General features: G+C 38.6%; 1 protein-coding gene across 2 annotated transcripts in view; it reads right to left on the bottom strand.

Moving 5' to 3' along the window:
• The window catches only part of PTPRO (protein tyrosine phosphatase receptor type O), a 239,848-nt gene that overhangs the window by 24,081 nt on the left and 196,461 nt on the right, over window positions 1-19,306 (bottom strand). The window contains exons 16-19 of one of the 2 annotated variants that reach the window (XM_041736849.1): window positions 16,361-16,429; window positions 13,887-13,970; window positions 8,021-8,056; window positions 3,811-3,892 (exon numbers count right to left, since the gene is read on the bottom strand). In XM_041736849.1, the coding sequence (XP_041592783.1) occupies window positions 3,811-3,892; window positions 8,021-8,056; window positions 13,887-13,970; window positions 16,361-16,429 (271 nt within the window). The remainder of the gene's footprint in view (window positions 1-3,810; window positions 3,893-8,020; window positions 8,057-13,886; window positions 13,971-16,360; window positions 16,430-19,306) is intronic. The other variant, XM_041736848.1, reaches the window with a different exon arrangement.

Here is a 19,306-nt window from a genome sequence, read left to right as displayed (position 1 = left end):
TCCAGCAGATCCAAAATCAAATGCTGGGTGAATAAGGAATGTATTTAGTGAGTGCAAATTAGCAAGTCATATTGCTTCTTGTATGACTTATAGCTGTATTGGTAATAGATGTAAATCCAGACATTAGTTTCAATTTGCATAATGCTTACAAATGATGTAATTTCTCAGGATGAGTGGGATCTTTCAATGTCAGTATCAAAATGAATACAAATATTAAGCATTCATACAAACAGAACAAATAACTGTTCAGCTACTGAAGTTAGCTAGATCAGCTGATTCAGCCACCTTAATTAATACTCTCTTGGGTTCCTATTAGAGCAGGGGACCTTTTTCTTCCCCGAAGTTTTGATTAATTATCAATTTCATGAAAATTTGAGGACTGCCACGTGAAAGATCTGACATGCGTCCTAAAATTAGGTATGGGTATGAGTCTTTGAAAACAGATGAGGAGCCCTGACATGGAACCACCAAATGGGGGTGGTGGAGGCAGTTTGGGCTGGAGGCTGGCAGTGCCTGAGGGCTGATGGTTGAAAAAGGAAGCGAGTTAGATCACTGGGTCACTGCTTTGGCAAATGTTAGCTCAAAAAATACAGCCTGAGCCTGAGCCTGAGCCTGTGATTTAAGGCAGACTTCTGGAGAATCATTTGAATTTTCTCACTAGAGCAGAGATGCAGTATCTCTGGCACCAAATAAATTACACGTATGATCAACAATGTTCTAAGAACAAAGATATATGAAAAAAACAAGCTTTGGAATAAATAATGATACTAAACACTCCTTTAAATTATGGTGTGATGGTTAATTCTATGTGTCAACTTGCTTAGGCTATATAGTGCTTGGTCTTTTTTTTTGGATGTGATTAACATTTAAATTAGTAGGCTTTGAGAAAGCAGATTACTCTCTAACTATGGGTGGGCCTCATCCATCAGTTGAAGACCCTAAGAGAAAAGATTGAAGTGCCCTGAGGAGGAGGAAATTCTGCTTCCAGACTGCTTTGGACTGAGCAGCAACTTCAATTCTTCCCTCGGTTCACAGCCTGCCCTGCAGATTTCAAACTTGCTAGCTCCCACAACGGTGTGAGCCAGTTTCTTAAAATAAGTCTGTCTCTTTCTATATATATTTCTTTTATTATATGATCATATATAAGATATACATAAGAATTATATAAGAATTATAAAGTTGTGTAATTACATAATGTAATGAACTTATGGATGAATTATATTACTATATTATATTGTATTAGTGTTTATATGTATATATGTATATATTTCCTATTGGTCTGATTCTCTGGAGAATTCTAATACACGTGAGTCAGAAAGCTTGGATGTACCCTTGTCCCAGATTTAGTCCAGTATCTTTCAATGGAATACTACTGGCCTGGGTCAATTCTTTATTGTGCAGGACTCCCACTCATAGCAGAACATTCATCATCCCTGTCCCTTTCTCTATGGAATACCATGAGTAGTTTCTTCCCAAGTCATTGTGAGAACCAAATATGCTCCTCACACACCTCCAAACTCACCCTAGGGGACTACTTGGTACTGACCCAGTTGGGAACCATTGATTTAGTTTGGCCTACTCATTTAATGGATCAACAAATTGAGGTGATGAGGAATTATGGCTTTTTTTCAATATTAAGTAATGGCAAAATGGTAGTGAGGACAAAAGGTTTTGGATTCCCACTTTAGTACATTCCTACCTCCTTTATAATTCTTATGGAATAAGCCTGAATGTGTTCATTTATATATTGAATGGATAAAAGCTCCAAGAATATTATAAATTAAACATTTAGCACATAAAATTTATTATTCTACTTTTCACATTTTTGAAGCATCTGAAGCTAGGATCTGATCACTAATTGTTTGGTTCTCCAGTGCGCTTTCTTTTCCTGGGAATAATGCCCTCCTTTGGTTTAGCTAAGTGGTTCTAGTAAGCTTCCTGTTCTGAATAAGAAGGAGAGTCAACAGTTCCCTTTGGAAACTGTGGAAACTATAGGATGTGATACTCAAGGGTTGTGGGTGGTTGTGTTTTCCACTGTGCGAAAAAAGTTGGTTTGCAGAGAAAGAGCCAAGACAGAGAGAAAAGCAGAAGGGGGGTGAGGGGGGGGAAGAGTCTGTGCAAGGTGTGGCTTCTGGTTCCAGTCATTCCCAAGACTGAACTGTTCCCTTTCCTCCCTCTGGTTTAGCTCTGGTTATATGATTCCTTTGATTAGATATCTCAGCATCCTTTGAACAAATTCCCTTTCTTTGATCTAAACTAGTTTGAATGGTGTGTCATTCACAACTAAAATCATCTTTTCTTTTTACCAAAAGATGGCTCATTGAATTTTCTTTATAATGATGTACTTCAGAAGCAGAGTAATAATTACACTGAGGTTTGATGGCATAAACTGAGAGGTACTCCTCATCCTCCCAGGGAGGGCATAGATGCTAGCTGTGTCGCCAAGGTAACATGAATCTTGTAGGAATTAAGAGCTGGAGGCTTCAATGAATTTGAAAGTGTATACCCATCATAATTTTCCTCACCATTATCAGAATTATCCAGACATTTATTTTTTTTTCCTGAGTTTTGGCATATGTGTTCTTATAGAAAGCCTCCTTTTTTTTTTTTCCTGAAATGCCATCCTTGCCATAGACCTCTAGTTCATACCAAAGTTGAGCTATAGCATTTGGTGTAGCATCTACAACTTCTTGCACACTTGTGTGCAGTGGATAACTGAGCCAGGCTCTCTGCTGAATTTCTGATGGCATGGATGGTAGTTCGGGGGCTTTGTGTTTGGTTATGTGTAAAGCTCTTCTCATCCTTAAATTCCCTCTTAGTACATACACACCAGGACTTCCGCTGCTTCTTGCAGACCTAAGGTATGAGGGGCTATCAGCTGATGAGGGGAAAGAAGAAATGAATATGTATAATGAGGGGAAAGCAGCTACATTCAACAACCTGGCATTTCACACAAAACACTTCTAAGAAAACATTTCCAAATTTATCACCTTATCTTTTTCTTTTCCCTGGTTTCCTTAAATCACAGACCACCTGAGCCTTACTGTAGGACCCTGAAAGATGAGGCCACTCAGACTGTCCTGAGCTGTGAAATATATGGGAAGAACACCTGAGGACCAGTTATAGTCCTCACACTGCTGAGATCCAAGGCTGACTCAGTTCTACCTACTCTGAAACGTGGTCTTGGACTCAAAGAATATGCGTGCTTCAGAGAAAGGGGGTGTTGCCATTTTTTTCCTTCTTGCACATTAATCATGTGTAAATCTTTTCCCAGTTTCCCCAAGAAAAGTAAAGGAGACCTCACAAAGAAATATGAAGCAGAACACCAGGAGTCCAACAGCTATAAAAGGATCCCCACACCCTTCCCAGCCTGCCCAGGCTCTTCTGTGCCCAGAAGACAAAGGGAGCCCATTTCAACCACCACCTACCCTTACTGTGGCCTAAGTGACATAAGAAACACACTAAAAATTCCCTGAAAGTGAAATTCTCTTTCACACCTAAATCCCTGCCTTGCTTTCCTCTGCATACTCAATTGCACTGATGTTCAGTGATGGTTTCTCCTATAACTGTGTTTGTTCACCCCGCTACCCACATCTGTTCTCCTTTCCTCCCACGGAGTCACCCTAGCCCTGACCTGCAAAGGGTTGATGTCCTCAGTCTGAACCAGCAGGTGAGACACCCCTAGTGCAATTACCATCATGAACCAGATGACAAGTACAGCCCAGTGAACAGAGAAATGACACCAGTGCCCATCTGCCAAGTCCCATGCCTCATCTACCATAGAAAGTAGGAAATACTTGGTCCACTCACCTCAAATTGAAGAGAAAATTTATAGTCAGAGTCTTTGGCCATGTCCTTGATGTAGGCATCAAAGTCATCCAGTTGTACTGGGCTTTATCAAACACACACAAAAATGTATGTTTTAAAAATCTGGCTGACAGATATTTTGACTGTTTCATGCCACACTTTTTGAACATGAACAATTTTCTTGGAGAAAAAAGAAACTTTACTTCTCCAAGGTTAAGCACTCATCTTGCTTTGGTGTGTTAAAGTTACCAGTCCCTAAGATGTTGGGATTAAAGAGAGAGCCTTATATATTACATTCCTTGACATGGGAGAGATCTCTAGATTTTCAATCAGCTCTTATGCTAGCAATAACATATTACATATATACATGTATGCATATTATCTCTAGAAAACTGATTTATGGGATAGAACAAAGGATTGGCATCTGAAGAACTGTTTGAGACATGGTTTTACTTTACTTACTCTTTGACCGTGGAAAACTTACCTAACTCTTGTGAGATTCAACATTTGCATCTATAAAATACTGTGGTCATACTTACCTTACAAGGTTGACACACAGTATGTTAAAGAAACCTTGAAGTTTATTCTCTTTTTAAAAGATTTTATTTATTTATCCACGACACACACACACACACACACACACACACAGAGGCAGAGACGCAGGCAGAGGGAGAAGCAGGCTCCATGCAGGGAGCCCGATGTGGCATTCGATCCCGGGTCTCCAGGATCACACCCTGGGCTGAAGGCAGCACTAAACCGCTTAGCCACCTGGGCTGCCCAAGAATCTGATAAGTTTAAACCGTTTTGCAACTATAGGGCACTGTATTGCTAGCTACACTGTCTTCAGAGCAGAAGCAGAGTCAGTGTGATGAAGCACATATCTAGAGAGCTCCTAGGGCCTCCCTCTTAGAGAGCCATGTTTAGAGGCTTGTGTATCTATAAAAGTATCAAAATGGTTCAAAGGTACAATCAGGTAACACATCTGAGCTTATGTTTCTGTATCTATAGCTAAAGTTCTTATCTCTTCCCTCCTTTTTGTGAATAAGAAGTATATTTTATTTCCTATAGTTTTCTGTAGCTGCCTATCCTTCCCAGAGCCTCCTATACCAACGTGTTCCCTCAGCTTCTGCAGGATGCTGTACCCTGTCATCTAATTCAAGCCCTTCCACCTTGGCAGTATCCACACAGCTGGCCTTTTCCCTAGTCTTGTTGCAAATTACTCAGTTTATATCCTCTAGATGTGATCTTATGTCCTATTAGCAAATACATAGTACTTAATAGTCATTGTTTAAAGTTGTTCATTAGCCAATCTCACTGATTATGGTAAGATTTTGGGACATTTTAAAGGGTATTACACCTCCCAGAGTTATAATTAAACTCTAATGGTTTTACTTAATAGCATCAATGTCTTGTGTCAACACACCACAGTGCATACATATTTGCATATGTTATGTTGCATGGTTGCTCCCCGAGGTAGACATGGGCAACATTAGCTCCATGCTTCAGGTGAGACAGCCAAAGCTAAGACAGTCAAGTGAATAGTCCGAGATCATGTGGCGACTCAGCAGTAGAACGCTGACTAGCACCCAGGGAGAACGACTTCTGGTTAAAAGCTGTTTCCCCCCGGGATGCCTGGGTGGCTCAGTGGTTTAGCGCCTGCCTTTGGCCTAGGGCGTGATCCTGGAGTCCCGGGATCGAGTCCCACATCGGGCTCCCTGCATGCTTCTCCCTCTGCCTGTGTCTCTGCCTCTCTCTCTCTCTGTCTCTCATGAATAAATAAATAAAATCTTCAAGAAAAAAAAAAAAAGCTGTTCCCCCTTCAAAATTGCTATCCTTCTAAAAGAAAGGCTAAACATGGGGGCTCCTATCCTAGAATGAACCCCCATGAGACCTGCACCTGCACTCTCTGGCTGTTGTCTTTGAGCAGCACATTGATTTAACGATCCCAATTTTCATCCTGTTATCAGGAGAACAGAAGCTCGAATAGGAAGGTAGGCTGAGAAAATATTGGTGTGTTAGAAAAAGCAAAAGGTAAAGGGAGACAGAGGAAGGGCCAGGAAACAGAAGACTGAACATCAGGGAGAGGAGGGGGATGGTGAGGAGGAGCAAAAGCAAACTGGGAGGGAACAGAGGTCAAGAGGACCAAGGTTCAGGTGGAAGAGTGAAAAGAGAAGGTGGAGCAAAAGAGGGGTGAAATGAAGATGGGTACAGATAGGAAAGAGGAGCCATGGAGATATGGTGCAGGGGGTGGGGGGCAGGAGGGTGGCTTCGAGAAGGAAAGAGAAAGGGTAAAGAGAAAGAAGCAAATGGAAATGTATAGGGGGGAGCCCCTCAAGAACTGGCTCTTAGAGAAAGAGGGAGGATCAGAAAGAATATGAGAAGAAGGAAGGAGGAAGCTGGTTTGATGTGACGTGACATGACACTGTGGCTTGGGCACAGGCTCTCCCATTCTTATGCTCTACCCAGACGTCTGTCCATGTCCTGCTTCTCCTGCTCCTTCTCCTCTTTGCCAGGCCTGGAGAGGAGGAAGTCCAAGAGAAGTCTCCCCTCTTGGGCTACAGAGCTGGTTGTCTACATGCTCCAGTCTATGCCTCTCTGCCTCACCCAACAATGCAACCACGATTTGGGGGCCACAAAATCTTTCTGTTGCTGTCAGATCATTCTTCCCGGGTGACAGGACCTCTCTTCTGGTTTAGTTGCCTTTATCTCTCCCCCGTCAGATGATGCATGTCAATGGAACACAGACTGATTTGAAATATATTTAGGAAAAAAAAATTGCTATCTGTATGTGCCGAAAAAAAATATCTGTATGCCCATCAAGGCTAAATAGAAATATTCTGGGGACTCCTGGGTGGCTCAAGGGTTGAGCGTCTGCCTTTGGCTCAGGGCGTGATCCCAGTCTGGGGATCGGGTCCTGCATCGGGCTCCTCGTGGGGAGCTTCCCCCTCTGCCTGTGTCTCTGCCTCTGTCTCTGTGTCTCTGATAAATAAATAAATAAATAAATAAATAACAAATTTTACAAAAAAAAAAAAAAAGAGAGAAATATTCTGCATCAACATTTTTTGGGCATTAGGCCCTCCATTAGCACGAATGCCACAGATTTGGCCAGAACTCTTATTCGCCTCCTATTAATTCACCAACATTTTATCCTTGGCAAGTATCAAGGATGAACTCTATGTATGGAAATGCTCTACTCTTTATATGCCTGGAGGTGACAGTCTAATTAGGCTTTTAAAATCAACTGATGGGTAATTTTCGCCCATCAGAATCTTAATTCTTATGACTTCGCAGTTCGGTAGATAAGCGAAACTATAGGCTAGCTACAGTAATTATTCTTTTCTATCTATTATAGAGATTTCCTGAGACAGCACTTCTCAAAGTACTTATTATAATATCAAATAGAGTAAAAGTCTTTCCCTGCACCAAGCACAGCATTTCAAAGTATAAAATGGCAAAGGTTTTTGTACAACTTTGATGTAGCTATTAGATATTTTTGTAGATTTAGAACGACAGACCTCTTTCTACAAGACTTTTTATAATTCCTAACAATGCCTTCTTTCTCAGTTTTCATATGATGGCAATTTTCCTTACTCCTGACTTGTTCTCTGTGATACACTTTCTGAGTGGTCACTGCCGTCCATATGTGTATACATGCCAACACATAATAGTCTAGCTATTGTAATATACATTTGCTTCTTTTTAAAAAAAGTTTTATTTATTTAAGTAATCTTTACACCCAAAATGGGACTTGAACTCATGACCCTGGCATCAAGAGTCACATGCTCCTTTGACAGAGTCAGCCAGGCACCCCTACATTTGCCTCTTTCTTAAGCATCCCTTCTATTTGAAGACAGGCATTTTATTTTTAAAAAATTTTTTTTAAAGATTTTATATATTTATTCATGAGAAACACAGAAGATAGGCATTTTAATTTGCAAAGTTAAGATCTTATGAAGAACTTCTTAAAATCAAATATTTTAAAAAGAAATAATAAAAACTTGCTGTGTTATATACTTCAAAGTTTCTAAGATTAATCTTAAATTTTTCACCACAAAATGAAACAATAATTAATGTGACATGGTCAGGGTGTTGGCTAAGTGCTATGGTGGGAATCATACTGTATTACATCAGTGTATCGAATCAACACATTGCACACTTTAGATTTAAACAATGTAGTATGTCAGTTATATCTCAATAATAATAAAAAACTTACTTAGTCAGTTTCCTCTTCTTTAAACCATTTTTACTCCTGAGAATTAAAAAAAAAAAAAGAAAGGTTTATCTGGGCAAAAGAATTGATTGACATCATGACTAAACTTGGAGAACTTCAAATCATTACATCAGGTACCTCAATTTTATTTAATTTTCATTAAACATATCTCCGATGTGTTTACTTTTCCTTAAATGAGAAGACAATGATTTCAGATTCACTTTTTAAAAACTCTATTAGATTACAGGAACATACTTACACTTTATGTCTCAGATTTGCCAAATGCTGAATTCTAGAAATATAATCTCTTACAACTAGTGGTTAGATTGCTGAAGTGTTTTATAAATATCTAGAAGCATCTATTGCCTGAAAACTCTAGGATCTAAATGCAAGAAGGAAAGAATTGGGGAATAAAAGAGAGAACTAATGTCTGGGAGGGTGGGCATGTTGGTTGTCAAAGACTAAAAGAAACTTTTGGCCATTTTTCCTAGGAATGTAAGTTTGTCCTATCAGCATTGGCATGTATCATTTTTCCTTTTTTTTTTTTTTTTACAGATCTATTTATTTATTTTGAGAGAGAGCAAGTGCACAATTAGGAGGGACGAAGGGAGAAGAAGAGAAAAATCTCAAGCAGACTCTGTGCTGAGCAGAGGCTGATGTGGGGTTCAATCTCATGATCCTGAGATCACCACCTGAGCCAAAACCAAGAGTTGGATGCTTAACTATGCCACCCAGAAGCCCAGGCAGGTATCTTATAGAATTCTACTACGGCATTTTTCTTATTCAATTTTGACCTATTTTAAGTTATCTGAAGAACTGTACCTATTACTTATTAGCTCTATATTCATCACTACTCTGTAAGTCAGACACATGTAATGCTAATGTATGCTTCAATTAATTACATTGTTAGGGGATATTTAGGGTAATTGTTTTCAACCAACAAGTAAGGTAACTAACCTAAGTTAGTGAATGAGAATATGGTATCTGCTGAAACACTTCATTACTGTATTTTTATTGTCTTATATAAATGATAAATATTGATATTATTATGTGACAATTATTATTAAGTTTTCCAAGGTCTTTAAATATTGGATGGAAGCACTCAAACTTTCAGAAAATAAACAATCTATAGTAAATAACCAGTGTGATCTGAGTGTGCTCATGTGCCAGAGCACTTATTTATATTGAAAATCGTGGGGGAGCCTGGGTGGCTCTGTCGGTTAATGTGCCCGATTCTTGATTCTTGATTTCAGCTCAGGTCATGATCTGAGTCGTAGGATCAACGCCAGAACTGGGCTTCAAGCTCAGTGCAGTCTGCTTGAGAGTCTCTCTCTCTCTCTGCCCCTTCCTCTGCTCATGCTCACTCTATCTCTCTAAATAAATAAATACAATCATTTAAAAAATAAAAAAAAAAACTATGAATGTTCAGGTACCTTCATTTCTAGAAAGGCTTTAGCAGAATGAAGCACTGCTCCCTCTGTGCTCTCGTAACACTTTATTCATGGAGTATTTCTCCCAGTGCCTGTTGGTTGCATATGTGCTCGTGCTAGTCAGTCCTTCACTGCCCACCCCCACCCCAACCCAGAGCTGAGTGCAGTTAATAGGACACACAGTAGTGCTCAATAAATTTTTATTTAATCAGGTTGAAACAAAGCATCTTTGCCATGTTGCCCCCAGTTTTAGTTAATGAGGAGTTTGGTACTAGATTCGGAAACTGGAACTGATGGATGGGCAGGAAGTAATGAGGGCAGAGAATACAGGGAAATATCCATTCAGGCAAGTGGTGTTTCTGGTTTTCACTTCCTGGTTTTAGGTAGTTTTTATCTCTCCCCACTTCTGAGTGACAACAAAGCATTTAATAGCTCCCACCTTATTTTTTTCTCCGTCATCCTCTGTCATCCATATTTGGGGTTGAGAAGGAATAGACATTCCAGTTTTTACTTTGCCTCACTCTCATCCTCTCAAAACACCACTGTAATGTTGGAAAGAGCTGTATCATCTAGGCATTTAGGAACCTTGAAGAACACCTTTTAAATTTTTACTCAGCTCTTATGGGAGTAAGGTAGTTAACTTTAGAAATGCCACATTCACTTTGTATAGTGGGAGCTAATGACTTCGGTGCTTTATGACAGAGGAATGTTAGCTGAGAGAATTAACAGTTTGGTGAAATCAGGAGGCTGCCAACATATTTTGTGATTGGGAGTGGGGAAAAAAAAAAACCAAAACAAACCTTTCCTATCCAAATACACTCTAAGGGAAACTGGAAAGAAACAAATGTATGTGGGAGAGTGACACTGAATAAATTCAGCACTGAAATATTTAACTGCTACTATTCAACAGCTGTGTAGAAACCTGATTCCTGGAAGACAGGCACTTATTTTTCTTTCAGTCTCATTCACTGATTGAATGAACTTTCCATAGAATGTAAAATTCTACCACATGTTTTGAATGACTTATGGCCATGAGTGTATGTTTAAGTGCATGTCTTCATGACGTGGGTACTGCCTTTATGTTCTGCTTAGATTCTGCAGAATTTCCAAAGGTTCCATAGGGTTCTCATACCCTCAGGGGGTGGGACAAGGACAGGACTGAATTATGAGACTGCACAGCAACTGCATAGGGAAGCTGCTGGAGCTTCCCTACATTTTCAATTACTGTGCAAATTCTAGGACTAAAATCAGGGGGGCAATTCGCTTTTCATATGTAAGTTAAAGTTTTGCCAGCCATTTTAACTTCAGAGCATTACAAAAGAGCTAGTATGTATGCACGTTACAGAGAACACTTGAGGTGAGGTTTAGGGTGTCATCTTGTCATCACAAAAGATTTTTTGAATAAATGATAACACATGTCAGACATACAGTTAATGCACATGTATACACAATCTTGTGGGTCTTTACATTTTCTTTTTCACTTGTATTAGCTAGGTCAGGTTCAAAATCCTAACGACTTCAAGAAGTTAAGAGGTGTAAGTTCTTTATGGTTATGACATCTTGGAAAGCTGGCCAGACTGGAATTCATTGCAAAGAGGAATATGAAAAGAGGCAATGGCAGAGACATGGGATTTACAATGACTAAAACCAACCAAACAAACTCCCAGAAACACAAACTCCAAATACCTTAAATGTCTCCAATTTCATAAGCACTACTTACTCTTTCATGAGCTAATCAGAAATCATCCCCAAAGCTTAAAAAGGCGTTTAGAGTTATGTCATTTTCGGAATAAAATATGCAATAACCAGGAGGAAAGATGAGCAGTTTGAACTAAATGTGGCTTCATGCTTAAAAATGACAACTGTTGAGGATTTAGAGCTAGTATATAAATACTTGAAGAGAGCATGAGGTGACTATGGCGTTAATAAAAAGAGAGTAGAAACGATGAATCCAGGTTGAGCTAGTCAGAATGAAATGCTTTTCTCTGAATAGGAAACATGATTTGAGATGACTGTAGCCAGAAATCCTGGCAAAGTACCATCTTGAGACTAAGCCACTTGGGCACTGGTGCTCTGTTTTGGTTTTGCTACCACCTGGGAAGAGATTCGAGCAACACTATGAGAGAGAAAGAGTCTCTTGATTGCCACACAAACCACTCTTCAAGAGGATTTGACAATTAACAGGAACATATAGTCCCATGAAGTTGGCAGTTTAGAGAAGAACCAGGCCATGCATGAGGAAAAAGGTAGGACGGGTGGCTCTGTTATTTCTAGTGGTTCCTAACAGATTAGGTGATATAGGAAGATAAACACAACTGGAGGAGGATTAAAAATGGCTATCTAGCAAATGAAAGTAGGTGGAAATATGCACAAGTTACTAGATGAAGAGAAAAGCAGTGAACAGTAGGGAATCCTGGTGGCTTTGTAAGTACCAGGCTAGCTGATCATATATTTTACTTCTTTTATATCTGACATAGCACAAGCTGAAGGCTGAAAACAGAGTTTATGTTCAGTCTATTTTCATTGGTTGATAAGCGTATGGTTTACTGAAAGTGATAGCCTGGTGCTCTATGTTTTGCCTTCTCTTCTTACCTGGAGATAACCATTTATAGTCTCAAGACCATTCTTCTAAAGATGACTGAAGGTTTTTTTTTTTTTTAAAACAAACAAACAAACAACAACCAACCAACCAACCAAACACACTACTGAAGGTTTTTTTTTTCTCCCTAACTTGGGTCTCATGCTATTTGATCAGTACTATAGCAGACCCTGAAAAGGTTATTGGAATTTGAAGATGTGTTCATCAGGAGGACCTATTAAGAAAGACATGCAAAAAAGCACAGGCCTGATAGAAGCTTAAAAACAAAACTGTGGGAAAGTCAGAATTAAGTAGCAAAATTAATATGATTCCAAATGCATCTTTCTTTTGTTTGAAATCTGTGGTGAGTACTTGAAGGGTATTGGCTACAAGTATTTTGATGATAGGTAGACTACTTCAGAATGATTAGTAGATGTTGAATGAAAAGTGATGCATATTTTGAAGATCAAGACAGAATTTATATGCACTACTCACTCCTGAGTACTGTCTGATGTCAAATGCTTTAAATATTGTGTTGACTATGATGAAGCCTTATACCCAAAAATGTTACTAAAACCAACTTCGAATAACAGCAAATGGGTCCTCATCATCCAGGACCCATTTCTGACTTCATTATTTAACACATCCCATATTGCAACAGTTTTCCTCTAGTATCTCTCTAAAAAAAAAAAAAAAAAAAAGCCCCACAAATTCTGGTATTAACAAACTCTACGTGAGAAAGTCCTTTTTTGTAATTTTAAATCCTAACTTTGCCAGATATTTATTCTGTCCTTGGAGGAGCTAAAGAACATTTGATCAACTCTCTTTTGAATAAATAACTACAGATTGCATCTCATCTTTCACTCTTCCCCCATTCTCCCCACCCATGAGTCATTTTTCCAATTCATGAACTATTTTTATTGATTTTTTTTCTGAGTCCTTCTAAAGTTGTCCATATATCTGGATCCATCTGTACATAATTTAGTACCTAAACACTGTGGATACTCGGGACAATGATTTTTGTTTTTGGTTAGGAAACCACTGCCTTTTTTCCTGCACCTCAGGAAAGGAAATAGTCCTCCTAGATTTGTTAGTCTCAGATTTCAAGATTATTGTTATTAGCTTTTAAACAGACTGAAAAGGATACTTTTTGAGATTTGATAATTAAAATGATTTAAAAGTTAAGAAAATAAGAATTTAAAGGAAGCTGCTTTTTGCAGAAGATAATAGGTTTCAGAGATACCTGGGGTCAGAATTCGGATTTTCTATATAGTAGTATGTTGTTAAGATAGTCTTATTAAACCTCTATTTCTATGTCTCTAAGATGGGGCTGATGATACTTCCTGTAGAGTTGTGGGGACAATTAAGTAAGATAATTATACAAAGAGGCTTGCAAATAGTCAGTTGTTCAATATTCATTGAATTAGCATTACTATGAAAACACTAAGACCCCAAACACAGAGTACAGTATTATGGGCTTCTCTACCTTAATGCATTTCTTCCTTTTTGGAAACGTGGAGCTCTCTAATGGATGGAGATGATAAGGAAAATAGGAAGCATCATTTACAAAGATGAGAAGCCAATGCATTGACTGAATGAAGAAACAAATGACTAGTAATAAGTGCAAGAAAAGCTTGCCAAGAACAACCCAAGAAGAAAATTTTAATTGGAAAAACATTATAGTTAGTTAGCATCTTGGTACCATTAACTACTGTAATCCATTTCAATACATGATAAATAATTTTAGATGTTGCCCAAACATATCAAATAATTAAAAAGAATTTTTCCTTTTGGTTTTACTTCTGGAGAGCTAACTTTATAGACTTTGTGTTAGGTAAAGAGTAAAAAAAAAATCACTTACCAAGGATTAATATAAAATGCCAAAAGATAATCAGTCCAAAGACATGAGGGTAGCAGGGTTAAGAAAGCAAATATACTCCTACGCCTGTGAGCATTAATAGATATAACAGATGTAAAGATGAAAAAGTGGCAAGAGTTAGTAACATAAACTGTGAACAGATATCAGTAAATTACCTACTGGGATCAATTAAAATGACAAGCATCTTAATTACAACTAAATATTATTCCATTCTGTGAAATTGAAACGTGAGGGTTTAAGTGCTATCATATTGCCAACACCAGTTTTCTTCACACGCATCCGTATTGTAATCAGATATATTTCTTTCAACTTATTTTGTGTCAATTAGTCTGCTATTAGGTGATTACATTTTACATTCAGTTAAACGAGGCTCTTAAATGCCTCATTAGTTATCTCCAGTCTTATTCTTGGATATTATTACCCTTTCCACGCTTAAACTATTTTAAGGAACCAGTATAACATCATTTGATCGCTAACAGCAGCTTGTGTGAGGAAATATCAACCAACGGTCAATTTGTGCCTATACGGATTCTGGTAAAGACCTCAAGCTTCTGGGACACATTCTTATAAAATTTCACTCTTAGGTGTGACATTCTATATTATTTTTAGTGTTAATTAATACATCATTGCAGAAAAATAACCCTAGAAACAGAGCTATGGTAAGATGCTCAGGTATCATTTGTTCAAGACAAGTAGCTCATGAAACTGCCTGGTCCATAATCTGACTAATACTGAGATGAGTGGGAACAAACTTATTTTGTTGTTCTTTACTTCTAGTTCAGTCTGTTGATTTAAAAAGCATGGTTTGGGGATCCCTGGGTGGCGCAGCGGTTTAGTGCCTGCCTTTGGCCCAGGGCGCGATCCTGGAGACCCGGGATCGAATCCCACGTCGGGCTCCCGGTGCATGGAGCCTGCTTCTCCCTCTGCCTATGTCTCTGCCTCTCTCTCTCTCTCTCTCTCTCTCTCTCTCTGTGTGTGTGTGTGTGTGACTATCATTAAAAAAAAAAAAAGCATGGTTTGAGTATCCAATTTCAGGTATTCATACCACATGTCACATAGAAGATTCGTTAATGTAGATTTTAAAATGTCCTGTGGCTGCACCTATGGCTATTCTGATAGTTGGGGGGAGAGGGGGAGGAATGCTATTACCTTGTCACTTTAGATACTATAAATTCCCATGAGATATCTGCTCTGTCATCCAGAAAATGCTGGGGCTGGCAAAACTGCCTTTGCCAAGAGCGGGAGCAGAATTTTCTAGATTTTCTAGAAAGGTCCTGAAGTGAATTTTCTTTTGCTTTAGCTCTCCTATAGCTGGTCTCCCATATTCTATCAATTGTGACTGTGTAGTTAGTCAATGCATAGCCATCCTGAGTCCCAAGTATTGGATCAGTTCCTTGATGGGCTGTTTTCCCCTGCTTTGTGACTGGGCCTTTTGAAAAGGTGAGCCAGACAAGATACAAGGATCAGTGAATCAGTCTCTTCATCTTGGCAAGGGTATTAATATATTTGAACACACCTAGAAATGTGTACTAACTTTTTACCATTGAGGGTTTATGGGTTCTCTTTCTTCACAGTTGAATTAGTTATAGTTTAATAGCAAAATCCCATTCAGGCTAAAATTAAAAAATAGTACAATATATTGTCTTGTTAAAAAGAATCCTAGGTCAACTAGACTTTCCACTGCTAGATGCCCACTTAAGCAGAATTTATATTCCATTTAAAGCCCTCCCTCCCTCATTGATTCCATAAAGTTTCTAGTCTCACATATCTATTTCTTTAAGATCACCATTTGGGGGAGTTAGGAAAACAAGGGGAAAAAAGAGATCACTTACTTGCCAAAGATTAACATGAAATGTATACGTTTAAGTAAATGTGCTTTGCATGGTGGCTTGCAAAAGAAACCAACCGGACCATGTAAGCAGTGCTGGCTTTATATTAAACGGTTATTTCATTAGCCGTTTTGTTGGGTATCCATTGCAGTGGATAGGACTGGTAATTCTCATGTATCATTGTTAAGGTATAATGTCAAGCAATTTAATCTCCTGACAATGCTTTCTTAATCCTCCAAATACTTCCTCCCTCTAGGTCCTTAATACTCAAGCATGGGGGAAAAATAGGCAGGTTTTCCCTATGGGACTTTACTGGCTTTGATACTTATTTACCTGTAAGTGTTAGAGCTGAGAGCCTGGGGCTGTATATGTCTATGTGATTTTGAACAGAAGCAATGACTCGTATTCTCAGCAGACTAAGAGATTTCTCTACTTCATAACTATCGTAAACCTATATATACTAATACATTCAGGGAAGAAAATCTAACCCTTGAAAGTCTGCTATCACCGAAATTGTGAAAGGAGAATCAGACAAAACCGTTTATCCTCAAAAGATAGTAAAATAAAGTTAGGAGCACACACAGAATAGTTAACCTATCTAGAGGCTTGTTCCAAGGTAATGCTCACCAGTTGTATGGAAGTTTTCCATCCCTCTCCAAAGATGCAAAATTGACAAAAGTTCCTGCTCCGCATTCCCTGTTTGATAGGAACCACAAAATCAAGGTTACTGCTTGACAGAGCACTCTTTGACCTTGACATAAAAGAAAGCTTTTACTGGCTTATCATCATAGCATTAAATTTTTTTTAAGAAGCTAATATAAGTTCCATGTGTTGTTCTTTCATGTTCAATGCAAAATAGAAAGATAAAAATTTTTTCATAAGGTTGCACATGCCCTAATCAAGTTAGTTGAGGCCAAGAGGATTTGGTTTACAATCTTTTCCAAAGGGCACTCATGATCCTAACACAAATCTTTGAACTACTTGGGATGTAATATTTTTTACAAAGCCTCCTAGACTGAGGATTTTCTGTTTTTAGCACACATTCTTTGTGGGGTGGTTCTTAAAGCATTTTGATTTCCTCTCTAAAATGATGATGGATCAAGTTGGATTATTTCCCCCCCCCACATATTCCCCTCATGTTGGGATGCCCATGTGATTTATCACTTGAAACGAGAGTAAAAAGAGTGATACATATTGAAACAGATTGGCTTATGCAGTGCCTCTTACACAAAAGGTTGCTAATTAAGCTTCCAGTAGAAAATATTGTTAATTTTTTTTCCCCAGAAGTGGAGGACAAAGCTAAACATCTTCTCAGGCTTTCTTCCCCTTTGCCTAACATCACAGATAAACAACACAGCTCACTGGGGCGCATGCATCTCATTTCCTTCCCCCAATATGAAATTGATTGACTTCCTCAGAATTGAAGCAGAGATTTTGCCACTATTGGCACATCTGCTAATCACTTTAGCTATCTGCCTGTTCTCATTACAGTGTTCTTTAAATATTTATTTATTTATTTATTTATTTATTTATTTATTTATTTATTTATTTTAGAGAGAGAGCATGAGCGAGAGAGCACGCAGGGCAGAGAGGTGGAGGGAGAGAGAGTCTTAGGACGACTTTGCACTGAAGGCAGAGCCCTAACCCACTGTGTCACCCAGGTGCCTTTTTTATAATGTTCTAAAAACAGTTTTCTTCTTTGAAAATTATGCTAATATATTGCTATATCATGCTGTGTATACACTACCCATCATCAATTTTTCTCTGTCAATTTCCCATATATAAGATTTACTTTGCCCTGTAATTCAAGGGTTCTTATTCTGGGGTTCGAGGATAGAATTTAGGACTCCATGAACATACTGGGGGGAAAGCACATCTTGTTTTCACAACCTCTAACTGAAATTTAGCAATTCCTTTAATTATTAAAGTAGGCAACAAGCCACAATAATATCATCAGTACTTGCGAGATTGCTAACCATGGAAACTGCAGATGTTATTCTGTAATGGACCTGCTGCAGATATGGAAATATTGTTCACATTTATCAGTCTGATGAAATTTTGAGTTATTAGACACCCTACTACATATTATCTAACATGTTAATAAAAAAGCATGTAATGAATTTGCTTTTTAAGTACTCTGATAACTATATTTTAATATAAGCAATTTCTTTTTAATCCTATGTATTTCATTTTATGCACTTAGAAAGAAAATATTATTCTTGGAAGAGCGCCACAGGCTTATTCAGAATGCCAGAAAGGATCACAGCACAAAAAATGTTAAGAATCTCTGCTCTGATGGCCAGCTGGCTGAAGTAGAACCACTTCTGAGTATCTTGCTGTATGCACCACAAAGAACGCTCCTGTAATAATAGTACCCTCATAAATGCATGATTTCCATTACCACACCTACTACCACCCCGTCCACGATTACTATTAAAGTTAACATTTGTTGCATGCTTCCCAATTACAGCATTATTGCTCCTAACCATCCACTAATGCAGGGGCTATTCTCATTTCTTCTTGATATACATTCTTTCTCTTGCTTCCAGGCTATATACTCTTAGTTTTTCTTGAGCTCCACCGGATGCCTCCGGCCAGTCTCCTTTGCTCTTAACTTTTTTTTTCCTCCCTGAAAATCTCAATATTAGATTGTCCTGGTGCTTAATCCAGGGTCTTCTTCCCTCATTTACATGTTCTCCCTCCAGTGATGGAGAATTTCATCCAGTCTGTAGCTTTAATAGCACTTATATGCTAATAACTCCCAAATTTAGATCTTCAACTCAGACTTTGCTCCTGAATACCAGACTTTCACGTTCAGTTGCCTACTCCACACCTACACTTGCAGTCATCTTAAACTTAACATTTCCAAGACCAAAGTCTTGACATTCCCTGCTCCCCCCCCCACCCCACCCCCCACCCCCAGTTCTGAAATCCTCATCTGCAATTTCCTATTTCTGTTAATGGCAACTCCATCCTTTCGGTTGCTAGAACCAAAAATCTTGGAGTTACTTTTAAGCCTTCTTCATTTTCATTTCACATGCAATCTGTTAACAAATCCCCTTAGCAAATGCCTCTATTTAAAAAATATATCCAGAATCTGATCATTTCTCCCTACCTTTATTGCATGACCCTAGACTAAACCGTTACCATCTCTTGCTTCCTGTAATGGCTGCCGCCGTCAATATGCCTGCTTTGCCTAAACACAGACTGTTTTCTAATGTAAGTCGTCTCTTCTGCCCCAAGTTCTGCAATGGCTTGACTCAGAATAAAAGCAAAAGTCTTTATTAGGGCTTACAAACCTCTGTGTGATCTGACATCATCTCCTGCTATTCCTGCCTTCATTTCCTCTGCTTTAGCTGCACTAACCTTCCTGTTACTGTTTGAACATGTTCCTACCTCAGGGCCTTTACACTGGCTCTTCCCTCTACTGGGCATACCCTTCCACCAGAAAACACGTAGCTAACTCTCCTCATATTCTTCAAATATTTTCCCAAATATCATCCTTTCAGTGAGACCTATGCACCTCTCAGAGCTCCTGTCTATACTCCACATACCTGTATTGCTAATTTCCAT

This window comes from Vulpes lagopus, chromosome 21 (genome assembly GCF_018345385.1).
Source record: "Vulpes lagopus strain Blue_001 chromosome 21, ASM1834538v1, whole genome shotgun sequence".
NCBI classification, from domain to species: domain Eukaryota; kingdom Metazoa; phylum Chordata; class Mammalia; order Carnivora; family Canidae; genus Vulpes; species Vulpes lagopus.
The sequence above is the reverse complement of the archived record's forward strand: the minus strand, read 5'-3'. Positions and strand labels throughout refer to the sequence as shown.